This window comes from Panthera pardus, unplaced genomic scaffold (assembly GCF_024362965.1).
Source record: "Panthera pardus isolate Hobbes unplaced genomic scaffold, ASM2436296v1 HiC_scaffold_25, whole genome shotgun sequence".
In the NCBI taxonomy this organism is placed as follows: domain Eukaryota; kingdom Metazoa; phylum Chordata; class Mammalia; order Carnivora; family Felidae; genus Panthera; species Panthera pardus.
In genome coordinates this window covers 89,974,646-89,997,881 of record NW_026526821.1, presented here as the reverse complement: position 1 = coordinate 89,997,881, position 23,236 = coordinate 89,974,646, and the positions used below count along the sequence as shown (strand labels likewise).

Genomic DNA, 23,236 nt, shown 5'->3' with positions numbered 1-23,236 from the left:
AGGGTTGTATTACCCTATACTCCCTGTCTTGTTACTATTTAAAAAAAAATTTTTTTAATGTTTATTCAGTTTTGAGAAACAGAGAGCAAGCAGGGGTGGGGCAGAAAGAGAGGGAGACACAGAATCCGAAGCAGGCTCCAGGCTCCAAGCTGTCAGCACGGGGCCTGACGTGGGGCTCGAACTCACGAACTGTGAGATCATGACCTGAGCCAAAGTCAGACGTGCTGACCCACCCAGGGGCCCCTTCTATTTTAAGTCACTGAATATTAGGCTAAAGGTCCTTCACGTTTAAACTTTGTTTACTCAGAGTTCAATGTGTTTGATCTTCAGTTACTTGAGGAGGCTTTACCTCCCTGGTAGCTGTATAATCCCTGCCATGGCAGTGTCCTCACCGAAGGGACTAGCGCTTGACATGGTGTTAACCTAGATCTGGCACAGCAACATACGGAAAGGGAAAGACCGCAAAAGACGACTAGTTATCGCAGCCAGGTGCAAGGCTTTTGCGTTATTTATTGTTTTCGCCGTGGTATAAGAGGACTATTAATGATAGGTATTTACTGATCGCTTACTTTGGGGCCCTCCATACCCTGTATCGAAACCACCTCCCCGCTGGCCTTCCTCCTCTCGGCGTGGGGAGCTCAGGGCCCCGAGCACCCGGAACGCTAGCTCGGCTACTGGAGAATCAGAGACCCGCACCCTGAAGAAGCCGGGGGCAGGGAGGGGAGAGCGGCGGTAACGGACACTTCCGCCCGCACGAGGCCTTCCGGTGCGGAGGTCACCATGGCGGCGTCCTTGGCTCGCCTCGGGCTCCGGTCTGTGAAGCAGGTTCGGGTTCAATTCTGCCCCTTCGAGAAGAATGTGGAGTCGACGAGGTACTAGGAAGTGGGGACGGGAAGGGGCGCACCTTCCTCCCGCTGGGGGCCTAGGGGGTCTAGCCCTCTCGGCCGGACGCTCAAGTTGTTTTCCCACCGCAGGACCTTCCTCCAGGCGGTGAGCAGCGAGAAGGTCCGTTCCACCAATCTCAACTGCTCGGTGATTGTGGACGTGAGGCACGACGGCTCCGAGCCCTGCGTGGACGTGCTGTTCGGTGGGCTGGGGTGGGGAGGCGGGCGGAAGGGGCGCCAGGCAGCCCGCGCGTCCTCAGTCAGGAGCTCGCCGCCCTCGCCGTGCCTGACTCGTTTGTTTCTTCCCCAGGAGACGGGCATCGCCTGATTATGCGCGGTACCCACCTCACCGCCCAGGAAATGCTCACAGCCTTCGCCTCCCACATCCAGACTAGGGTTGCGGCGGGGAGCGGGGACAAGCCAGGCGCTGGTACCGGGCGCTGACAGTGCAGAAGAGATCAACAAGCAGATTTTAGCTTGGGATTGTTAGGACACTTACCTAAGAGTTTGAGAGACTTCGTCACTCGAATCACCATCTGGAGGGCCATGGAGCGCCACAAAGAAAAAAATAGCGAGCCCTGTGACTACTGATCCAACCAACGTTTCTGAAACGAGACATGATTGGAGAGGGATCTGCACAAACTTGAATTTATTTCATTTTCTTATCACTCCCTGCTTAACCTTTTTGAATATGGCTTTTCCCACCACTCACTCAAGGTACCTCTTGCTCTTATTAGCCAAATCCAGTGCTGTTTTTCTCGGTCCTCATAGTTCCATCTCAGTAGCATCTGCCACTTTTAATTCACTCCCTTGTGGAAGTTCTCTTCCTCATGGGTTTTTTTTTTTTTTCTTTCAACCATAAAATTGTACTCTCATCCTTCATTTTCTTCTGTATGTCTGAGCATTTCATCCTGTCATAACTTGAACTCTGGGGTTAAATCCTACATTTCTGTTTGGCTCTAATCTCAACGACTGTGCTATGGTCAGGTTACCTACTGCCGATTTCCTCCAAACCCCACCAAACTCTGTGTCCAAAATAGAATTGATAATCTTACATATACATATACTTGCCTCTCCCCCTGACTTCTCCATTCCTTCATCTGCTTCATCTTCTCAGCCACCTGGGCTGGAAACCGCAGCATTATCTCTGCTTCTGCCCTCTCTCTTTCCCTGCATATCCAGTTAGTAAATTCAAAATATTCTTTTTTAAACAAAAGCTTCTGAAATGTTTTCTCCGTTCCCATTCACTTTCCTGTATCATTGTATTCTCCCACCCAATCTCCATTTTTTCTGACCATTTTTGCTGCTGCTTACTTTTATCTTTCAAAGCACATCACTGTTTTTATGTCTCACTACTTGTTTCACACTATGCCCAATGCGTTTTTCATACTGGGTTACCAACTCATTAGTATGGATCATGAAATCGATTTAGAGGGTTAAATCAGCCTTTCAAAAACAAAGTAAAATAGAATAAAAAGTATCAGAGTGCATGGCATGGAGAATGGGAAGTACTCTTTTAAGAAATTTAAGTTTTCAGCATAATCATGAATATATATATAAAACATGAAGTATGTTTATGTGTGCGTATCTGCAGGTACTTGGTTGCAGAATAGAATTGTTTCTTATCACGGGTTGTAGGAAAAGATGGTTGATGGCTACTGGTTTAGAGAACTTCAGAATCCTTAGACAATCAAGGATCTCTAGACACTGGCTGCTGTGTACTTTGCCAAATACATTTTCCATGACTTTGCTATAGCATTACTACACTGCTTCTCTGCTTGAAAGGGTGCTCTTTTCAAGGGCTGTTTTTTTCCCCTCCCCCTTTAAAAAAGAAACTACCAAAAACCAAACCAAAAACCTACCAGGAGGCAGTATGATGTAGTAAAGAGCCAGAATTCCTAAGGTTGAAATCTTAGCTTTGCCCCTAAGTAGTTCTGTGACTGTGGAAAAATTACTTAGTCTCTCAGTGCCTGTTTCCTCATTAGTAAAATTGGGATAGTAGCACCTATCTTCTAGGACTGTTGAGAGGATTAAATGAGTTGCTATTGTAAGTGCCTAAAACATTACCCGGAGCATATGTGTTATCTAAGAGGCCTTATGCTATAGCCAAAAGGATACTGACAGCCTAGATTTGAGTTCCCCAGCTCAGTGGCTAGCTGGCTCTTCTGTCTGGCCAGACTTTACCTCTCTCCTCATCTGTAAAAATGGGCATGGTTCAGACATTGTTGTAAACATAGATTGAATGCTGGCACTGTGAACTTGAGGTTGGGGCTGTTTTTTCTGTGTCCCCAGCACTTTGCATAGTGCCTGATACATAGTGTGCAATTAACATTTGTCGAGTTTACAAATATTTACCATCTACGGTGTGCAATTAGTACTGTAACTGTGATTAGTACTGGGATACAAAGATGAATAATGAAACCCAGGTATGTAATAAGTGCTACAGTAGACATGTGAATTAGATGCAATGGTAGCAAGGAAGAGAAAGACATGAGTGACCATTAGGTTTGGTCAGAAGGTGATTGTTGAAAGAGCAAAAAGTCTACCAGTGGAGGGTAGGGCCAGATACCATATTATAGCAAAATTGAAAGCGGATATATGTAGCATAAAGTACTAGCTTTATATAATGAGTTTGGATGGGAGGTGTGATAGTAGCTAGAGTAGCATAATGATGTCGAGTAGGGTGTTTTAAAGGATGATAGGGACTTGCACTTTATGAAAATACCTTTCAAAAAGTTTTTTTAGTGTTTGAGAGAGAGACAGAGTGTGAGCAGGGGAGGGTCAGAGAGAGACAGAGACATAGAATCGGAAGCAGGCTCCAAGCTCTGAGCTGTCAGCACAGCATGATGCAGGGCTCAAACCCAGGAACCCTGAGATCATGACCTGAGCAGATGTCAGGAGCTTAACTGACTGAGCTACCCAGGTGCCCCTATGAAAACACCTTTTATGCTAAGGTGCAAATGTTGCCTCCTTCCTACAGCCTTTCCTGACCTGAATATAAGCTATCCTTCTCCTAAGCTGCTTCACTTCCTGGTTTGTAGAAAAGCGGGGGAAATGCATTCTCGACATGCATGCACCACCATTCTGGTCCTATTAGGGTTCATCTAGATAAGGAAATCTGGACTGAGTGGATATCTGATTTGTCTAAAGTTACAGGTCGCTTGAAGACTGCTGGAACAGGGCCCCTGGATGCCTCAGTTGGATAAGTGTCCACTTCGGCTCTGGTCATGATCTCACAGTTCCGGAGTTCAAGCCCCACATCCAGCTCTGTGCTGACAGCTCAGAGCCTGACACCTGCTTCTGATTCTGTGCCTCCCTCTCTCTCTGCCCCTTTGTCTCTCATGCTCTCGCGCGCGCTCTCTCTCTCTCTCTCTCTCTCTCTCTCAAAAGTAAACAAACATTAAAAAAAAAAAAAAATTCACGCTTCTTTTTGGGTCCACTCCAGCACACTCCACTTAAGTTGGAAAGAAGGCATGAGCGTGGGCAAAACGATCCAGTCTGTTTTAGATACACTTCGGCTCTACGCTAGCCACTTCCTGGCTCTGTGGCCGGGGCCAAGTTACTTGAATTTTCTAGGCCAGTTTTCATCCACCTGCCTGGGGCGGGTTAGGAGGCGGTTAAATGTCAACCACTCGGGTGGTGTCTCAGGTTGTTAATATATAGTCATTTGAAAAACAAAACAAAAAAAGCCAACGTGAGATTACTTGTATCTACTAGCTGTGAAATCCGCAAGGACGCCAAAGAAACGTTAACCCGGGGTACAGCTAGCCCTAAGCCACGCGGGTGACGGCGGTTCCGGACTTTGAGACTTAATCTGACGTGGCGGGGCGGGACTTCCGGCGGGAGACGGAAACGGAGCGAGAGGCGCGGACCTGCAGGCGCGGGTGACAGGTCTGTGGTCTCCGGGCGCAGCGCGGAAGCCAGGGAAGCAAGGCAGGACCTGGGCTCCATTGCCGCCTCTCCGAGCACTGTGACGCCGACGTCCGTGCCAGGATGGCTCGGGGCGAGCGGCGGCGCCGTGGAACCCCGGCAGAAGGAGCGCGGATAGCTGAAAGAGTGGTTCGGGGCGGCCCCGCACGACGGGGCGGCGCGGCCCGTGGCGCTGTCGGGAGAGCGGCTCTGGGCGTTGTGGTCCTGTCTCTGGCCCTGGGCCTGTCAGGATTCTGGCTGCTGGCGTGGCACCGTGTGCGGCGGGCGGTCACACTGCACTCCGCGCCCTCGGCACTGCCTCCTGACTCTTCCAGCCCCGCCGTGGCCCCGGACCTCTTCTGGGGCACCTACCGCCCTCACGTCTACTTCGGCATGAAGACTCGCAGTCCGAAGCCGCTCCTCACCGGTAACTGGGCCTCGGGGCGGGAGGGCAGGCAGGCGGACTCTTAATCTGGGCGCCCCAGCTTCACGCCAGAACAGTGGGGAGGGATGGTTCAGAAGAGTTATGAGGATGAATGATCGTGAAGTTCTCGGAGACCCAGAGGGACAGGTCCCCTGCTCTCTCTTTGACTTACGTGGCCATTCTACCCCCAGGACTGATGTGGGCGCAGCAAGGCGCCACCGCAGGGACCCCTAAGCTCAGGCACACGTGTGAGCAGGGGGACGGCGTGGGTCCCTATGGCTGGGAGTTCCACGACGGTCTCTCCTTCGGGCGGCAACACATCCAGGATGGGGCCCTAAGACTCACGACTGAGTTCGTCAAGAGGCCTGGGGGTCAGCACGGAGGGGACTGGAGCTGGAGAGTGACTGTAGAGCCTCAGGTCAGGGCCTCAGGACACCCTTCCCCCAGCCCAGACTCCCTCCACCCTTTCTTTGCTGCCAGCAAATTCAGTATGTTGTGAAGGTTAACAGCAGGGGCTCTGAATCTGGCTGCCTACCTTAAACACTTGCCTGTATAGACCATCTCTATTTACTATCCATAATCTGTGGTTTCTGTGTCTGCAAAATGGAGATACAAATAGCACTTTACTCATAGGATTGTAGGAATAAAAGAAAATGATGTGTAGAGTTCTTAGCATAGTAGGCAACACAAAAACACTGTTTCCCAGAGAACCCTGTGCAAATCTCTATACCTCATCTCACTAGGTACTTACGCTCATTGACCCTCAACGCTGCAGATATATGTTTACCATGTTGCTCCTGCATGGCGTCCCTTTGAGTAAGGCTGGATTTTCAGGAGAGACTACTAATCTAATGCTATGTTTTTCTGTCCTCCTTGGTCACACAGGCCTCGGATACCTCTGCCCTGCCTTTGGTGTCCCTGTTCTTCTATGTGGTGACAGATGGCAAGGAAGTCCTAGTACCAGAGGTTGGGGCCAAAGGGCAGTTGAAGTTCATCAGTGGACACTCCAGTGAACTTGGTGACTTCCGCTTTACACTTATGCCACCAACCCATCCAGGGGATACTGCCCCCAAGTATAGCAGGTAACGGGCAAGAGAGTGTGGGGTGATGGTAGGGATGGTATGGTTGCTGACTTAGCCTGATATCTATCTCCCCCACTCTACCTTCTTTCCACCAGTTAGTTCCCTTCTCATCAGACTCCAAGTCCCCTGCATTGCCAAGACCCTCCCATCTTGACTCTCCTGATCACCTCTTATTTCTTTATAATCCCCACCATTTTCTCCTGAGTAATATTTCCAATTTATCTTCTTCCCTTCAAGCTACAATGTCTTCTGGTCCTCCAACCCAGGACTTCCCTTGCTAACAGAGATGGTGAAGAGTCGCCTAAGAAGCTGGTTTCAGCATCGGCCCCCAGGGGCTTCCCCTGAACGCTACCTCGGCTTGCCAGGATCTCTGAAGTGGGAGGACAGAGGCCCAAGTGGGCAAGGACAGGGACAAGGGCAATTCTTGATACAACAGGTGACACTGAAAGTCCCCTTTTCTGTGGAGTTGGTGTTTGAATCGGGCAGTGCCCGGGCAGGAGAAAGACAAGCCCTGGCACAGTTGGCAGGCAGCCTGCTCACCCAGGCCCTGGAGAGCCATGCTGAAGCCTTTAGAGAGCGCTTTGAGAAGACCTTTCAGCTGAAGAAGAAGGGGCTGAGCTCTGAGGAGCAGGTTTTGGGTCAGGCTGCCCTCAGTGGCCTCCTTGGTGGAATTGGCTACTTCTATGGACAGGGTCTGGTGTTGGCAGACATGGGGGTTGAGGGGTCTGAGCAGAAGGTGGACCCAGCTCTCTTTCCACCTGTCCCTCTTTTCACAGCAGTGCCCTCCCGATCATTCTTCCCACGAGGTTTCCTCTGGGATGAGGGCTTTCACCAGCTGGTGATACAGCGGTGGGATCCCCGCCTTACCCGGGAGGCCCTAGGCCACTGGTTGGGGCTGCTCAATGCTGATGGCTGGATTGGACGAGAGCAGGTACTGGGAGATGAAGCCCGAGCCCGGGTGCCCCCAGAATTCCTGGTGCAACGGGCAGCCCATGCCAACCCCCCAACCCTGCTTTTGCCTGTAGCCCACATGCTAGAGGGTGGTGACCCTGCTGACTTTGCCTTTCTCCGCAGGGCCTTCCCCCGTCTGCATGCCTGGTTCTCCTGGCTCTACAAGAGCCAGGCAGGGCCAGTGCCACTATCTTACCGCTGGCGGGGCCGGGACCCTGCTTTGCCAACCCTGTTGAACCCTAAGACACTGCCTTCAGGGCTGGATGACTATCCCCGAGCTTCACACCCCTCAGCCAGTGAGCGGCACCTTGACCTGCGGTGCTGGGTGGCACTGGGTGCCCGTGTGCTGGTGCGGCTGGCAGAACAGCTGGGAGAGGCTGAGGCAGCTGCAGAGCTGGGCCCACTGGCTGCCTCACTGGAGGCAGAGGAGAGCCTGGATGAGCTGCACTGGGCCCCAGAGCTAGGAGTCTTTGCAGACTTTGGGAACCACACAAAAGCAGTGCAGCTGAAGCCTCGGCCCCCCCAGGGGCTGGTGCGGGTAGTGGGCCGGCCCCACCCTCGCTTACAGTATGTGGATGCCTTGGGCTACATCAGTCTTTTTCCCATGCTGCTGCGGCTGCTGGACCCCAATTCATCCCGCCTTGGGCCCCTGCTGGATGTTCTAGCCGACAGCCGCCATCTCTGGAGCCCCTTTGGTTTGCGCTCCCTCGCAGCCTCCAGCCCCTTTTATGGCCAGCGCAATTCAGAGCATGATCCTCCCTACTGGCGGGGTGCTGTGTGGCTCAATGTTAACTACCTAGCCTTAGGGGCTCTCTACCACTATGGTCATCTGGAGGGTCCCCACCGGGCCCGGGCTGCCAAGCTCCACAGTGAGCTCCGTGCCAATGTGGTAGGCAATGTGTGGCGGCAGTACCAGGCCACAGGTTTCCTTTGGGAGCAGTATAGTGACCGGGATGGGAGGGGTATGGGCTGCCGCCCTTTCCAAGGCTGGACCAGCCTTGTCCTACTGGCCATGGCTGAAGACTACTGAAGGGGGAGGGTGAGAGGGGAGCCAGACCCCCACTCTGGACTAAAGGGACCAGGTCCCTAGCTTCTGCCCCCAGCCCTCAGATACTAGCGCTTCAAACTTTCCTCAGCTCATCTCAGGTGTCTCCTTACTGTCATCCCACATAGCCCCGGGGTGAATGTGAATTCAGAGTCTATTTTTCTAAATAAATTGGAAAACCATGCCAAACTCCATTGCTTTTGCCAATTTTGCCTCACCAAGAGGTCTTAGCTCAGTCCAGACCTTAGAGCTGCCTGCTTTACTTCAGAGGAGGTTGGGAAATGTGGCTATTACCTGTCCCCTCAAATCCAGTCAGGTCAAGTGCGATGCAGAAGTTCAGCACCAGTCCACCCAAATTCACAAGCAGCTGGTTCACATCTCTTTAATGAGATCAAGGCTTCTGTGTATGTTTTAGGGGGTAGAGCTAGCACAGTCCCCCAAACACAGCCACTCTCCTCAGGATTCCACCCCTTTCAGGCAGATTCGAGGAGGCAGGGAAAGGCCAAGGAGAACTCAGAGGAGTTGGGGCCAGGGCTGTTTCTGGTGGGCAAGTAATCCACCCACCCTCCCCAAACTGATTATGGGATGTCCCCTTCACTGGAAGCTAGTCCCACAGGAGAGACCTGGGGTACAGGATCAAGGGGCAACACACAAGGGTCCTCCAAATCTGGTGGAGTGGCACTAGCCCTAGCTTCCTTGATTGGCTCGCCCTCACTGGAGTCAGGACAAGGGCAGAGCTCAATACCTGAGTCACCAGTCAGGCGGCGATAACGGCAGGATGGGGGCGTGGGGGCGGGGCTCACCCCTGCCCCAGGCTCATCCTCTTGATGAGGGGGGGCACTCTGGTGGGAGGGAACACCTTCCACATTTGTTCCCTCGCAGTGGGTAGGGCAGCTAGAAGCAGAGGAGCAGCAGGTACGTTCACTGGAAGCAGTCAAGGGGCAGCCTGAGGCTGCAGTGTAAGGAGGCGGTGGTGTGCCAGGGCGGTGAACCACATCCTCGTAGGCTGGGGGTTTGAAGGCGCTGAGAAGGCCTGCAGGAAAGAATGGTATGGTCGGTGGGGCAACCAGCAGTGGGGTAGTAGTAGTATCTTTGCTATTAGGTAAAGTGTGCTTTGAAATGTCTGAAAAGGGAATGTGGGGATGATTCAGGGTTCTGGGTTGGGAGGGGCCACTGGTAGTGAGCCCAGAGCCTCAAGCCACTCACGAAGGTCAAGCAGTGAACCGGAAGGGACAGGGCCAGCCCCATGGCATGCCCCATGGTAGGCCAACAAGTTGATCTCACGCTGCCGCTGCTGTTGCTGCAGCCGGAGTTTAGCTCGTCGATGACGGAAGGCGCAACAGCAGCTAAAGAGGATGAGGACAGTCCAGAGCAGCCAGAACCCTGCAAGGGGTGAGGGAGGGTCTTAGATACCTCCCACGCAGAGAAAGGTCCATGAAGACTGGAATTTTGAGGCCCAAGGGCAGGTGGGCAGAAGGACCCGAGAATAGCCCCCTTGGAGACTCACACCAGAGCTCATAGTAGTAGGTGCAGCAGCCTGTCTCCCCGCAGCAGTGACCACTCTCACAGAGGTAGGGCTGGTTGTTCACTCCTGGGCACAGCTCTCGAAGCTGGGAGCAAGGAGGCACTTAGAACCAAGGGAGATTCCAGCCCCAGACACTGTCCACCCCCACCCCGCTGCATGCACGGACACAGTCCCACCCTGTGAACCAAGCTGAGCTCAGAGAGACCTATGGGGAGGGGAAGAGTGATGGAGAGAGGAGTGTTCAAACGTCAGAAGGGCTGTCGACGTGAAGGCATTTGGAATAGCAAGTATCTATCTAGAGAACTAAATGCACAGTGTGGACATACAAAGAGGCAGATTTCAGTTCTGCATATAGGAGACCTCTCACACTCAGGCTGGCTCCCCAGGGTGTTTTCTGTTAACAGAGTGTCTGGGCAGAAGCCAGAGGGCAGTCTGAGCCATCTCAAAGTCTCAGACAATAGGTAAGGGGTTTAAGGTAATTTCCAATGTTAAGATGCTTTCATTATCCTCCCGGGGCCTGCCTCCCCACCCCCAAGCTGGGTCTTTCCACCCTTGGGTCTCAGGCTTCCTAGGGTATAGGAAGGGCCATATGAGACCCAGAGCAATGCTCCCAACCAGATGGGACTGCTGTGGATGATAAACGATGGCATCCAGGGCGTGAGTCTGGGTTCCAGCTCTTCTCCAAATTGGTCCCTCAAGAGAAGACGCTGCCCGACTCTGTTGTGACAACAGGCACACAGAAAAACATCACAAATAACTGTTGCAAGACAGAGGGAGCTTCCCTGGGCCTCACTATGCCTCTGGTCACTGGAGAGCCACTGCAAGCTTCCACTGCAGCCATGGGATGGGGTCTAAGAAGCTGCAGGCAAAGTCAACTGCATCTACGTTACAAAGTTTAGACAAAGAGTAGAAGGGACATATTTAGGAACTTCACAGTACCTTTGGCTACGTGAGTTCCTCCCCAACCCCGCAAAAGGAAGGGACAAGGAAAGGGAAAAGAAATAAATGGCTGTCGTGATAGGCTTTTGGAGCAGTTGGGATACCTGCTGTTGCGGCACCCGAAGTGCCCCCCAGGCTTCCTCGCTGCCGTTCCCGCTGCTGGCCTGAGCCATGCCTCCACCTACAGCCCCCTGTAGACCACAGCCTCCTCTATTGCCAGGCGCCCCGCCCCTGCCACCTCTGCCATGGTCCCTGCCCGGCCCATCTTCTCTGCCGCCACCATCACTCCGCGGCCGGAGCTTCCATCCGGGGAGAGCGCTGCCAACTAGAACCCAGATTGCTCGGTCCTACCAATCAGCAAAGCCCGCCGGCGGGCGAGCCAATAGCAACGGACCAGAGGTTTCTCCCAGTGACCAATCTACAGCAGTGCCTCTGCCACTCTCCCAGACAACAAGAGCTTACACAGACAAAGAGTGGGGTAAGGTTCGACCCACGGCCCTGACTGACAGCGACAATAGCCAATATGGACAACAGAACGGGCTCTGCGTTATCAACCAATGAACGGCCGTCCAGAAAAGCAAAGTTTATGCTGATTGGCTTGAGCGCTATTTTCGGGATGACGCCGAAGGCCCGACCAAGCCAGGTAACTCTGATGGAAGAGGCGGAGGAGGGGGGGGGGGGGGGTCCCAAAAGTCCGCCCAAATTTGGGGGGCAGATCGGTCAGTCTTCTTTAAGCCTAGTGATCGTTTCCCGGGGCTTGATGCAAGCTCCCGTGAGGGCATCGTGTGTGCGGGGAATTGACCTGCCCATACCCCATTCCCCCAATTCTGTACAAGTTGAGGCACCGGATGAAATTTAATAGGGTGGGGAAAATAATGAAAATGGGGGCAGGGGAGAGGGCGCAGAGTGCGGGTTAAGTAAGGACCTTAAGTAGCCAAAAGGGGAGATCCGGGGCCCTCGGGCCCTCCAAGCCGCATCTGCAGGTTGATACGGTAGCACTGAAGGCTGCAGAGCGCCTGGCCCGTGCGGGAGCAGGCGTAACGGCGCGGGTGCGGGCAGCCCGGGACAGAGCATCGAGGAGGAGGGCCAGATGGGGATGGCCGCTGAGACACTGGCGCGGGGGCGGGAACGCCGGGTGGGAAGGAAAGGGTGGAACCCTGTGCCCCGCTGCTGTAGCGCACCATGGGGGCTGGGGCCACGGCCCGCCCGCCCCGCCGCTCGCCCCTCGCTGCCCCTCGGCCTCCCCGTCCGCTGGGCGCCGCAGTCTTAGTGAGGCGCTCAATAGTCTGGTTCTTGTGCTCCTCCGCCCGCCGAGCCGCCTGCAGCCGTCTCTTCCTCGCCCTCTCCTCGCGCTTCAGCAGCATCTCCTCGGTGAGTGCCGGGGCAGGGCAGCCCCCAGCCACGGGCAGTGGCAGCATCGGAGAAGGCTGACTCCGCGCCTTCTGGAGCAGAGCTCGCTGGGGAGAGACAGACCGAGGGGTGTCAGAGAGAGGAGTTCTGAACAAACGAAGGAAGGGGACAGCAGGGTCTTTGAGGAGTGCTGGACTTGAGAGAAGAAGTGGAATGAGCACCTCTCCAGGTGCCTTTTAGTACTGCCTCCTCCCAGATCCCAGACTTTCGTCTTTCGACCCTTGACTCTCAAGAAGAAAAGCATTAGTAGTATTTCCTGCCTGGCCCCAAACTTTGTTTACCACCTCTCCAGGGTGTTTTTGTTTTGTTTTGTTGCTGTTTTAAATCTTTTCATCTCAGTGGAGAGCATCAATTGGATAACTGCTCAAGCCCAAAACTCAGGGTTACCCTTGACTCCTTTGCTACCCCTTCCCTGACTCCTAACAGGTGTCTATTTCCAAAATAGATCCAGAATCTATCTGATTTCCTCCTTCTCCACAATTTCGCCTTGGTTCAAGCCACCACCCCATCTTTCACCTGATTCCTACAGCTTCCTGCCAGATGTTGCTTCTACTCCTTACCTCCACGAAGAAGCCAAAGTAATCTACCAAAATATAAATCAAATGTATCACTTTCCTGCAAACAATACTTTCATGGCTTAGTCACACTTATTTTTCTCCTTGACCAGTACTAGGCATGTTCCACTCTCAGGGTCTTTGCACCTGCTGGTCTCTGCCTGAAAAGCTCCCCTGGTATTGGAAATGTAATTTCTTCAGAGAGGTCTTCCCTGACTACACTATCTAACATTTCTTTTCCACCACTTTCTATTTCATCACCCTATCTTTGTTATAAACCGTGCTCTTCAAAATTATTTATTTACTTACCCCTCTCCCCCCAACACACACACACACGCACACACACACGAATACCACTCCATGAGAACAGAAACCTTTTCTTTTTTTCACCATCGATATCCCCACTGCCTAGTAACATTCTTGGGACATGAGAAATTCTCAATATATGTTTACCAAGTGAATAAAGAATGAACTGACTTACCTGTCGAGCAGTGAGCAGCCTTTCGTTGATCTCCTTCTTGAGATCTCCATTGTCATCCAGCTCTCCCTTTTCCAGGGCATCCAGCCACCTCTGTTCCTCCTCTTCCTCTTGACCCCCTAAGCCCCCCGACAGGTCCCGAAGTGGGGAGGGGGATAGATTACTGTCTTCATCTGGAAAGCAAAGTTGGAAAGCTAAAAGTAAAACTGTTCAGATGGGGAACCCTAATTTAGCCAAGTTAATACTGGGACACTCAAAATTCTCACCATCCTCAGAAACAACCCTCCTCCTTTAATCAGGTATAATGAGAAACCCAGTTTTCCCACCTCCAGATCCTTCTCACCCAGCCAGGCACGGTACTGCTCAAGGGGGACTCCTTCCATAGGTTCCTCTTCATTGTCCACAACCATAAGGGGAGAGGGTGATCGAGGACCTTCAGGTATCACAGTGAAAGTAGGAACACTGCAGAAAAGCAACCACTGTGTAAGCTGAGCAGTTGTCTCCTCCTGCTTGGTAGCTTTTTCCAGTCCTCCCCTGCACCCTCTTGGGTTCTCGCTACCTTAACCTCAGCCCTGAAATCAGTGTCCATTCTCTTCTATTGGAAAGCCCAGAGAGCTTCTTCTACCTCTGCTTGCTCCTAAAGTTCCTCAAGTAAAACCTTGGCTTTCTTGGCCTCACCTCTTGGTGCCCAGGACCTGCCCACCCAGCTTGATTTTGAGTTTAAGCTGGGGCTTGGCAGGTGACGGCTGCGTCGGCCCAGCCTCCTCTTCCTGATGGTGTTTCTTCTTGTGTTTTTTCTTGTGCTTCTTGTGCTTTTTCTTGTGCACTCCATGGCCGTGGGCACCCGCCAGACTCAATTCCAGTGCTTCCCCTGCGTAAGGAAAGCCTGTCAACAGTGGGCCACAACAGCCGGGCAGGGAAAGCCTTGAAGAACCCAATACCCCCGAAGGGGCCCACTCTGCCCGCGGTACACGCTGTTACCATAACAACACCTCCGCCTTTCTCCTCCCCACCTGTGGCTAAGTACCCCGGAGGCTCGGAAGAGCAAAAAAAGGGACTCCTTTTCTGAGAACGCCTAACTTGCTTCACCGACCCGCGCCTACCCGGTTCAGGGGCTTCCATAGCCCCAGAGGTGCTCCCGCGCCGCCACAGCTTGCTCATAGGGTCCTGCAAGGAAAGGGGACTGGAAAAGATAGGAACACATGCTTAATTGCCTTTTCCGCCCCGCGGAAGAACTGACTCCCGCAAAATAACAAGCTACTTCCGGTGCGTAACAACCATGCTTGTGCGGGGCACGCTCGGAGGCTAAAATCCTCCCTGAGAAACAATGAAACTTCTAACGAAAGTTCCGGACCTCTGAGGCTGGGACAGCTTAAAAGGGCACGGCTTTGCCTTCGCTTCGCCTCCTCACACTCGGTTCCAGAACTCAGGGCGGGCGATGCAATTATTATTGTACCTAAACGTGGAAAGCGCGTACTCTGGACCAAATTCGGGGCTTAGGCTATGAGGATACAAAGATGAACATGAACAATTTCCCCTGCTTTTGAGGAGCTCACAGCGCACTGGAGGAATACGTAAGAAACTATATTGCCGGTAAATGGCAGAAGTATTTAATAGGACAGGTACCCTAGGAACAGAGCAAACTGTATTTAAGCCTACATTCTCATCAGTAGAGAAATGATGAATGAATTATGGTACACCTATACAATCTGGAACACTTTATTGCCAACAAAAGTTAAGAGTGATAAGTAACTGATAACATTGACATGGAATTTAGATCCTAATGGGTAATAGCACTGGAGACGATCTAAGTGTCCCTCTAACGAAACACCAAAGTAATTTGGTGTATGGACTTGGCACATCCATACAATGGACAGCTATGCTGCTATTCAAAGGAATGAGGCCTCCGAATGCTCCCAAGAAACTAGTGACATCAATTCTGATAGGTGACTAAGAGGAACAAGGGTGAAGGGAGACTTATTTTTCAAAATATACACTTTTGTGCCTTTTTAACTTTGTATAAAATATGTGTCTATTTTACCTAATAAAAAAAGAAGAACATGGGGTGCCTGGCTGGCTCAGTCAGTTAAGCGACAGACTTCAGCTAACTAAGGTCATGATTGTATGGTTCATGAGTTTGAGCCTCATATCAGGCTCTCTGCTGTCAGTGCAGAGTCTGCTTCAGATCCTCTGTCTCCCTCTCTCTGCCCCTTCCTCCCCCCTCTCAAAAATAAGTAAACATTATTTTTTTTTAATAAAAAATAGTTTTTAAAAAGAACAACAAAGTAGATCTGTATGTGCTGATATATGAAATAAGAAAGGTGAGTTTCAATATGATGTGATTGCATTTAAAAACTGTAATATGCTTTTATATACATAGAAAAAAATGAGGAATGCATACTACACCTTAATTGTGGTTGTCTTTAGAAGTTGGGGTTGGGGAACTTCTACTACCTAGATCTGTGATGAATTTTCTTACAGCCAGTACATATCATATTTATAAATAGAAAAATGTACCACCTATATACAAATGTTTAAGTATGTACAAGATGTGTGTCTGAACTAGATAGCATCAGGGAACAAAGAAAGAACTGATTCAAGAGACATTTCAGTGACAAAATTAAAAGGAATCAATGAAATTATATATGAGAATTCAGGAAGAAGTCAATGTATAATGATTAAGATTAACAGAATGGACTTTGGAGTCAGACTATCCTATTATAAAAAAAATAGTTCCACTATTTATTAGCTGTATAATCTTGAACTAAAAAGTTATTTAAGCTTTCTGAACCCTAGATTTCAGCTTTGTAAGATGGAATGAAGTAGGATTTACTTTAGAGGGCTCTTTCAAGGAAAAAAAGTGAATCAAGAATGCAAAGTACTTTGTACCTGGAAAATAGTAGATATTCAATAAGCAAATGACAACAACAATACTTGACTTCTGCATTTCTGGCCCAAGTATTTAGAGGGAGCGTAGTGTTTTAAATAAGAAAGTGAACATAGGAAGAGAAGAAAGTATGAGAATCAGTTAGTGTTGCCCAAGGTGAATTTGAAATGCCTGAGTGAATGCCCAGATAGAGATGGAATACTGACAGGAGAAGCCAGTGCAAAAGGTGTGAGTATGGGTGTCATCAGCATAGAAACAGAGGTGCCCCCAAAAGCATGGGAATAGATGAGACATTCCAGAATGAACAAGCAGATGAAGAGGAAAAGACCAGGAACAGATTTGAGTGATCACCTGTCCTGGATAGGCAGGCAGAGTGGCCAGGCAGAGTTGAGAAGAAGAGGTCAAAAGAGGGCAAGAAAGTCATACTTCAACAGACAAAGGCTGTGATCAGTTATGTGTAGTCCTGCAGAGGGCAGGCTGAGCTCCTAGAAGGAGATGCATTCTAGCAGGTGTGAAGGCAATAGTCCTGTATCACCAGGGGTTAAAGTGAGGGACCACCTACAGTTAGTATTTGTCAAACACAGTATAGTTTATAACCTGCTTTCATATCCCTTCTCTCCCTTGATCTCCATGGCAGCTCTGTAAGAGCTACTATTGTTACCTCATGAAGAAACTGAGGCTCAGAGAGGTTAAATGATTTAGTCAAAGTCACATAGTTAGGGAGTGTTGAGCCAGCCTCCAACAGAGGCTTCCTGACACCAGGCTCAGTGGTGTTTCCTCAACATCCTGATGCCCAGCAGGGAGCAGTGGCAACAGCAAGTAGCTGCTAGCTTCGTTATTTTGTTTTGGTTTGGTTTTGCTTTGTTCAGAAGAGATTTAAGCATGTTTGTAGGCTAAAAGGAAGAACTTTGTTCTTCTGAAAGAGTTCTTGGCCTTATTTTAAAAATATAATTTATTTTGTAATAATCGCAAACATACAAACTGCAAAAGTTGCAGGAAGAGTACAAAGGACTCTCTTACTTCCTAAAATCAGATTCTGCAATTGTTAACATTTGTCATTACCCCTCCCCCTCATTATCATTACTTGTTTTCTGATCTCAGACAAAGTTGCAGACATGATGCCATTTCCCCCTTAAATATATCACCAAACAAGTACTCTGTTCTATAACCTTTATGCAACCCTCCCAATCAGGAAATTAACATTGATAGAACGTAACCATCCAATCCACAGAGGGCATTCAAGTTTGACCAGCTGCCCAATGTTTTCTTTTCCTTTCTAGCCCAGAATCCAAATCTGGAATCATGCATTACATTTTCTTATTGTATCTCTTTGATTTACTTTAATCTGGAACATTTCTGCACTCTTTCCATATATTTCACGACCTTGACAATTTTAAAGAGTACAGACCTGGGACACTTGGGTGGCTCAGTCAGGTAAACTTCCGACTTCAGCTCAGGTCATGATCTCATGGTTCGTGGGTTCAAGCCCCACGTGAGGCTCTGTGCTGACAGCTCAGAGCCTGGAGCCTGTTTCAGATTCTGTGTCTCCCTCTCTCTGCCCCTCCCCAGCTTGCACTCTGTCTCTCTCAAAAATAAATAAACATTAAATAAATAAAAAATAGATAAAGAGTACAGACCTTTGGGGGCTCTTGACTGGCTCAGGCTCATTTGGTAGAGCATGCAACTCTTGACCTCAGGGTTGTAAATTTGAGCCCCACATTGAGTGTAGAGATTACTTAAAAACAAAATTTTTAAAAATGCTTATTTATTTATTTACTTTAAGAAAGAGAGAGTAGGAGAGGGGCAGAGAGAGAAAATCCCAAGCATGCTCCGTGCCATTAGCATGGAGACCACCGTGGGGCTCAAACTCATGAACCACAAGATCATGACCTGAGCTAAAATCAAGAGTTAGTTGCTTAACCAACTGAGCCACCAGGTGCCACAAGTGTATTTATTTTTGAGAAAGAGAGAGCACGCATGTGCAAGTGGGGGAAGGGCAGAGAGAGAGGTAGGGGAGGGAAAGAGAGAATCCCAAGAAGGCTCCGGCATTGTCAGTATGGAGGCTAACGCAGGGGTTGAACCCACAAACCATGAGATCATGACCTGAGCCAAAACCAAGAGTCAGATGCTTAACCAACTGAGTCACTCGGGCACCCCCAAAATGAAATCTTTAAAAAAGGGGGGAACAGGCCTTTGGTTCCTTAGGATGCCCCTCAACCTGGATGCGTCTGGTGTTTCCTCATGTCTCGATTCATAATTGTTGGCCGGAATACTACACAAAGAAGACTGTGCTGTGTTCTTCTCAGTGTATCGCATCAGGAGGCACATGGTATCAGCCTGTCTCACTATTGATGACGCTAACCTTGATCACCTGGTCACAGTGTCTGATCACCTGGTCAGACAGTGGTGTCTGTCAGTGTTCTCCACTGTAAAGTCTCCATTGTTCACTTTTGTAATTAATGAGTTATTTTCTGGGGATATACTTTGAAACTACTCTGATAATCCTGTTCCCCATCAAACCTCCATCTACCAGGCTTAGTATTCATTGACAAATACTCTATGAATCAACAATACTGTAATAATTGCCAACGTAATCTTTCTACTTCCATTATTGCATCTACATGTATTATTAGTGAGCATGCTACTGTGAAGGGGTGCTTTCTTTTCTTACATTCCTTTACATATGAATTATTTATATCATTTTCTGTTTCAGTCAGTGGGTTGTAATCCATTAGTATCATTATTCATTTTTTTTAAGAGTATCAAGATTTTATTTTTTTATTATTTTTTATTTTTTTAAACAATTTTTTTTAACGTTTATTTATTTTGAGACAGGGAGAGACAGCATGAACGGGGGAGGGTCAGAGAGAGAGGGAGACACAGAATTTGAAACAGGCTCCAGGCTCTGAGCTGTCAGCACAGAGCCCGATGTGGGGCTTGAACTCACAGACTGCGAGATCATGACCTGAGCCGAAGTCGGCCACTTAACCGACTGAGCCACCCAGGCGCCCCTCATTATTCATTTTGATGCTGAAACATGTCCCAGGTTTGGTCAGTGGGCATTTCTTTAAGATGATTTCAGGGTCCTTTTGACATGTCTCCATCGTTCTTTGAGCACTTTTTTACTTCCTAACACTACAAAATGTTTTGGGCTCATCTTGTCCTTTCCTTTGAAAAGGGTGGGAACCAAGAGAGGCCAGGAAGTAGGAACATGTGGCTGAGGTGGCACTGAGCTACACCAATGACACCGGAACCTGCTGATGAGGATTTCCCTGTTGGCACAGCCACTGCTCCCCATGGGCTGCAGGTGCAATGATTATATCATGAACTCTCCCTGGGTCTTGTTTTCACTTGTTCAAGATTCAAAGTCCAGTTGGGAGCATTCCAGTTGGTTGGCTTAGGCCAAGCGCTTATCCCTGAGCTGTGAAGAAATGTGAGAGAGGATGAATAACCTTCTCCAGATGCCATAATGAGGGTAGAGCCTCAGCCTACCAATATTGTCCACAGTAGGGGACCATGCAGAAATAGGAGGATGATTTGAACACCAGGTGACTGACAACCCCTTCTCCAGATATCTACTTCATAGTTGGAGAGACAGAGACACAGACATAAGTAAAGTAAAAAGTTGGAAAGATTATGCACCCAACCAGTAGTACACTGGTAAATTTTTAACAAAAGCTCCCCGAGAGAAAAGAAAAAAAACCAGCCCTGATTTATGGTGTTCACCTGTTTCTGTTGTGTAACTACTCTCACCATGCCTAATTTCAAATGTGACATGATGGAACACAGGAATTTAGGAAGAGACATAGCATTTCCACTGTGTGTGTGTGTGTGTGTGTGTGTGTGTGTGTGTGTGTGTATTATTGATACAAATAACCTCAACAGATAATAGAAAAATAGTGAAATGAGGAAGTGATGAATTTTGAGTATTTGTCACCTTTGCTTTAATAGAATTTATTTGTGAGGTTTTAGATTTAATTTTTAATCAAAGCTGTGTTTAACACCTGAAATGCACAATTCTAGGCAATTTAGCAGTTGTCTCTTATGAGCTAGTGTGAGGCCTCAGTACGCCATGGCACTAAATGTCTCAATGTTTTTCTCTGATGCTGAGATGCTTTTATTCATTTATTTTTTACTTTATATTATTTATATTTTATATTTTATTCTATTGTATTCTATTCTATTTTACTTTATTTTATTTTATTTTTAAGTAGGCCTCACACCCAGTGGGGAGCCTAATTCAGGGCTTCAACTCACGGCTATGAGATCAAGACCTGAGCTGAGATCAAGAGTCAGACCCTTAACCAACTGGAACATCCAGGCACCCCATATTTTGTATTATTTTTAAATGTCAAATTAGGAGTACATTAGTTTTTTTTTTCTAACTGTATGTGTGTTTTCAAATAAGAATTTAATTTAAAAAATAAATCAATCCACAAAACTGTTGGCCCTTGTTTCTCCACTCCTATTCACGCACAGTGTCAACTGGCTTCCCTGACCTGTCACAACCTCCTCCAACTGATTTATGAAAGAGGCTGCCGGATTATGATCTCTAAAATACAACTCTAGCTATCCCACTCCTTTTATAAAGTCTTCAGTCACATGGAATTCAGATTCTCAGGCAGGATGTGAGCTCCACTTCCTTTCCAGATGTCTTCCATTCCTCCACCTCTTGCAGGGGTTTTCAAACCCTTCCAGAGAGGGAGAGCACAAGCTCCCCGGGGTGGGGTACAGGGCAGCTGAGGGCCTGTGGAGAGGACAGTGCTTGAGGCTCCAGCCCTGCTTCCATCACAGCAGCTGCTTGCTTCTATTTCACATATTCCAGGTAAGATTTCATTCTGTTGCTAAAAAAAAACCAAAAACCAGTGTTTGAAATGAACCCTTTTAGTCCAACAGCATGGCTCATCCCAGTCAGGTACTCTCAAATCTGCATGTTGACTTGAGGCATTTCCTGTATTCATTTACTTCAATGATGGTTGATTTAGAGTACTTCCTTTGTGCCAGGCACAGGGCATAAAGCAGTTGACAAGACAGATTGTTCCTCCCTGGGGAACTTACAGTTAAGGAGAATGACAATACAGGGGCGCCTGGGTGGCTCAGTCTATTAAGCATCTGACTTCAGCTCAGGTTATGATCTCATTGTTCATGAGTTCAAGCCCCACATTGGGCTCACTGCTGTCAGCGCAGAGCCTGCTTCCGATCCTCTGTCTCCCTCTCTCTCTGTGCCTCCCCTGCCGGCACTCTTACCCTGTTTCTCAAAAATAAATAAACATTTAAAAATTAAAAAAAAAAAGAATGACAATAGATATTTGAAGAAATAAACAATTCTGGGGTGCCTGGCTGGTTCAGTCAGTAGAGCGTATGATGGTGACTCTTAATCATGAGGTCGTGAGTTTCAGCCCCACATTGGGGGTAGAGTTTACTAAAAAAACAAAAATGAAATAACAACACTAAAAAAACAAAACAAAAAACCCAAAGCCTTTCCCCTTCCCTCTCTTCACCCACCCTTTGAGGTTTATCTCAGAGGCCATGGATTTTATAAAATCTTTTGATCGGACTTTCCTACTGACCAGAAGAATTCCCTTCTCCATGTAACTGTATATCAAGGCTGTTTGCTGTTTTCCTCTCCAGCATCCATTCCCTCACCTTCTGGTGGTAGTACTGAAACAGTCTTTGGGAAACCACCTCTCCCTTCCCTCCTTTCCTCGGTCAATAGGTTCCAATTGGTCTCTGGGAGTGGGCAATTGACCCAGGCCTGGTTGACTGGCGTGTAGAATCCCCCCTTAGCCACAGTGATTGGTTCAGGTCGGTCGACCCCTCTGGCTACAGAGGTTGGACAAATGATCCCAGATGGCCCATAGTGAATCCAAGACACGGGTAGGATGTTCAGGAAATAGATGCTGTCTTTTTCCCTGAATTTAAGCCTGAAAAGTTATAGACCCAGAATTTTTGGAAACAATCTCATGCTGTGGAGGGTGAAGCCAATGTGGAGCAAAGTAGAGGTAGATGATGGGAAGAGGCAGGATCCTTGGGACACTGGATGCCGGGTCAAGCCACATCTAAAGCCTGGCCTCTGGATATTTTAGTTCCTTAAGACAATAAATTTCCCCTTTTGCTGAAGTAATCTTAAGTCAGGTTTTCTAGAAAAACATTTGAGTAATTTGCCATAGCACAGCAATTCTGTCCTCTCTAAAGTTAAAGGCTACTATTTCTCCGACTCCAGCCCATCTGCTATGAAGGAGATTTACTCTCAAGATTTATTCACTTATTTATTTAATTTTATTAATCTATCAAGTTCTCTCCAGTAAGTTCTAGAATCCCCAAAAGACTAATCAGTGTGGTCAGCAAGCTAATACTCTGCCATTTCTTTCTCTCTCACTAGGCTCTGTGGGGTGAGGAGGTCCCCCTCTTCTGCACAGACTGAGAGTGTTAATCCTGTCTTGCCCATCCAGCAAAGCAGCTGAAAAATAGTCAACATTGAGGTCAATGATCAACTCACCCTCGTAACGCACTTATGATCTGGGTCCAGAGCGCTGAGGTCACCTGTGCCCCATCCAGGGACACAAGAGTGCTGCACCTGCTCCTTTGTCTTCATAGCTCCACTTTTGGGGCAATTGCTTTATGTCAGACACTACGCTGGGCATCTTACACCCATTCTCATATGGAATCCTCATAGCAACCGGAGGAATGGAGATAATTACTATACCCCATTGAACAGATGAGAAAACTGAAGCTCAGTTCAAGACTGAGTCAAGGCTCCACAGTTAGTAATTGACAGAACAGGATTCCAAAGCATGCTTAAGCATGGCCCCCAGATTGGGTGGATGGGCAGGTAGCGAATGGAGGACCTAAAGCGGGAGGGGGACGAAGAGACATTGGGACAGTAGGAAGTTGAAACCATCACTTCAGAAACTGCTTGGTGTGGAATTGGGGACGGTCCCGGGGCCCGGCTAGAACCGCAGTATGCCACGCAGTGACCCCAGGTGGCCACGGGATTTTCCGCGCGCAGGGAGTGGGGCTTGCCAGGTGGGGGAGGCGGGCGGGGCGGGGCTTCCCTGGGTCCGCCCCTTTCCCAGGTGAGGCGCCTGAGACCTGGGCGCGACCGGATGACGCGCCCCCGCAGTGTTTGAGCAGTGTAGGGTGCCTGG

The 23,236-nt window shown here is 49.0% G+C and overlaps 4 protein-coding genes and 1 long non-coding RNA gene across 7 annotated transcripts; 2 read left to right on the top strand and 3 right to left on the bottom strand.

Annotated features, from left to right (window-relative positions):
* The first annotated feature begins 769 nt into the window (after positions 1-769).
* Positions 770-2,452, top strand: MRPL53 (mitochondrial ribosomal protein L53). Its single transcript, XM_019442550.2, has 3 exons — positions 770-872; positions 975-1,087; positions 1,195-2,452. Exons 1-3 carry the CDS (start codon positions 781-783, stop codon positions 1,326-1,328), a joined length of 339 nt encoding a protein of 112 aa, XP_019298095.1. The 5' UTR covers positions 770-780; the 3' UTR covers positions 1,329-2,452.
* A 1,835-nt stretch (positions 2,453-4,287) lies between these two features.
* On the top strand, positions 4,288-8,489 carry MOGS (mannosyl-oligosaccharide glucosidase). The gene is made up of 4 exons (XM_019442312.2): positions 4,288-5,220; positions 5,409-5,635; positions 6,103-6,299; positions 6,537-8,489. The coding sequence occupies exons 1-4, from the start codon at positions 4,878-4,880 to the stop codon at positions 8,278-8,280; spliced, it is 2,511 nt and encodes an 836-aa protein (XP_019297857.2). The 5' UTR covers positions 4,288-4,877; the 3' UTR covers positions 8,281-8,489.
* Positions 8,490-8,663: 174 nt separating this feature from the next.
* WBP1 (WW domain binding protein 1) lies at positions 8,664-11,059 on the bottom strand. Of its 3 annotated transcripts, XM_019442529.2 has the most exons (5): positions 10,864-11,059; positions 10,436-10,537; positions 9,803-9,905; positions 9,502-9,678; positions 8,664-9,328 (listed from the first exon to the last, which is right to left on the bottom strand). In XM_019442529.2, the coding sequence occupies exons 1-5, from the start codon at positions 10,930-10,932 to the stop codon at positions 8,874-8,876; spliced, it is 906 nt and encodes a 301-aa protein (XP_019298074.2). In that variant the 5' UTR covers positions 10,933-11,059; the 3' UTR covers positions 8,664-8,873. The 3 variants fall into 3 exon arrangements, with proteins under 3 accessions (XP_019298074.2, XP_053746824.1, XP_019298082.2); XM_053890849.1 differs by lacking the exon at positions 9,502-9,678; XM_019442537.2 differs by lacking the exon at positions 10,436-10,537.
* A 536-nt stretch (positions 11,060-11,595) lies between these two features.
* Positions 11,596-14,517, bottom strand: INO80B (INO80 complex subunit B). The gene is made up of 5 exons (XM_019442442.2): positions 14,305-14,517; positions 13,880-14,072; positions 13,545-13,663; positions 13,205-13,374; positions 11,596-12,216 (listed from the first exon to the last, which is right to left on the bottom strand). Exons 1-5 carry the CDS (start codon positions 14,360-14,362, stop codon positions 11,686-11,688), a joined length of 1,071 nt encoding a protein of 356 aa, XP_019297987.1. The 5' UTR covers positions 14,363-14,517; the 3' UTR covers positions 11,596-11,685.
* A 5,887-nt stretch (positions 14,518-20,404) lies between these two features.
* Positions 20,405-22,696, bottom strand: LOC109263158 (uncharacterized). Its single transcript, XR_002078091.2, has 2 exons — positions 22,588-22,696; positions 20,405-20,932 (listed from the first exon to the last, which is right to left on the bottom strand). It is a non-coding gene; the product is annotated as an uncharacterized LOC109263158 (long non-coding RNA).
* Positions 22,697-23,236: the final 540 nt, after the last annotated feature.

What these genes read in the sequence shown, in the direction of transcription:
- MRPL53 (XM_019442550.2), top strand. Translation starts at nt 781, where the DNA reads ATGGCGGCGTCCTTGGCTCGCCTCGGGCTCCGGTCTGTGAAGCAGGTT. An exon ending in AAGAATGTGGAGTCGACGAG is followed by an intron (nt 873 to 974) that starts GTACTAGGAAGT and finishes TTCCCACCGCAG; the next exon opens with GACCTTCCTCCAGGCGGTGA. An exon ending in CTGCGTGGACGTGCTGTTCG is followed by an intron (nt 1,088 to 1,194) that starts GTGGGCTGGGGT and finishes TTTCTTCCCCAG; the next exon opens with GAGACGGGCATCGCCTGATT.
- MOGS (XM_019442312.2), top strand. Translation starts at nt 4,878, where the DNA reads ATGGCTCGGGGCGAGCGGCGGCGCCGTGGAACCCCGGCAGAAGGAGCG. An exon ending in TCCGAAGCCGCTCCTCACCG is followed by an intron (nt 5,221 to 5,408) that starts GTAACTGGGCCT and finishes TTCTACCCCCAG; the next exon opens with GACTGATGTGGGCGCAGCAA. An exon ending in ACTGCCCCCAAGTATAGCAG is followed by an intron (nt 6,300 to 6,536) that starts GTAACGGGCAAG and finishes CTTCCCTTCAAG; the next exon opens with CTACAATGTCTTCTGGTCCT.
- WBP1 (XM_019442529.2), bottom strand. Translation starts at nt 10,932, where the DNA reads ATGGCTCAGGCCAGCAGCGGGAACGGCAGCGAGGAAGCCTGGGGGGCA. An exon ending in TTCGGGTGCCGCAACAGCAG is followed by an intron (nt 10,538 to 10,863) that starts GTATCCCAACTG and finishes TTGTCACAACAG; the next exon opens with AGTCGGGCAGCGTCTTCTCT. An exon ending in CGGTTCACTGCTTGACCTTC is followed by an intron (nt 9,329 to 9,501) that starts GTGAGTGGCTTG and finishes TCTTTCCTGCAG; the next exon opens with GCCTTCTCAGCGCCTTCAAA.
- INO80B (XM_019442442.2), bottom strand. Translation starts at nt 14,362, where the DNA reads ATGAGCAAGCTGTGGCGGCGCGGGAGCACCTCTGGGGCTATGGAAGCC. An exon ending in CAGGTCCTGGGCACCAAGAG is followed by an intron (nt 13,664 to 13,879) that starts GTGAGGCCAAGA and finishes GCTTTTCTGCAG; the next exon opens with TGTTCCTACTTTCACTGTGA. An exon ending in GGCTGCTCACTGCTCGACAG is followed by an intron (nt 12,217 to 13,204) that starts GTAAGTCAGTTC and finishes GTCTCTCCCCAG; the next exon opens with CGAGCTCTGCTCCAGAAGGC.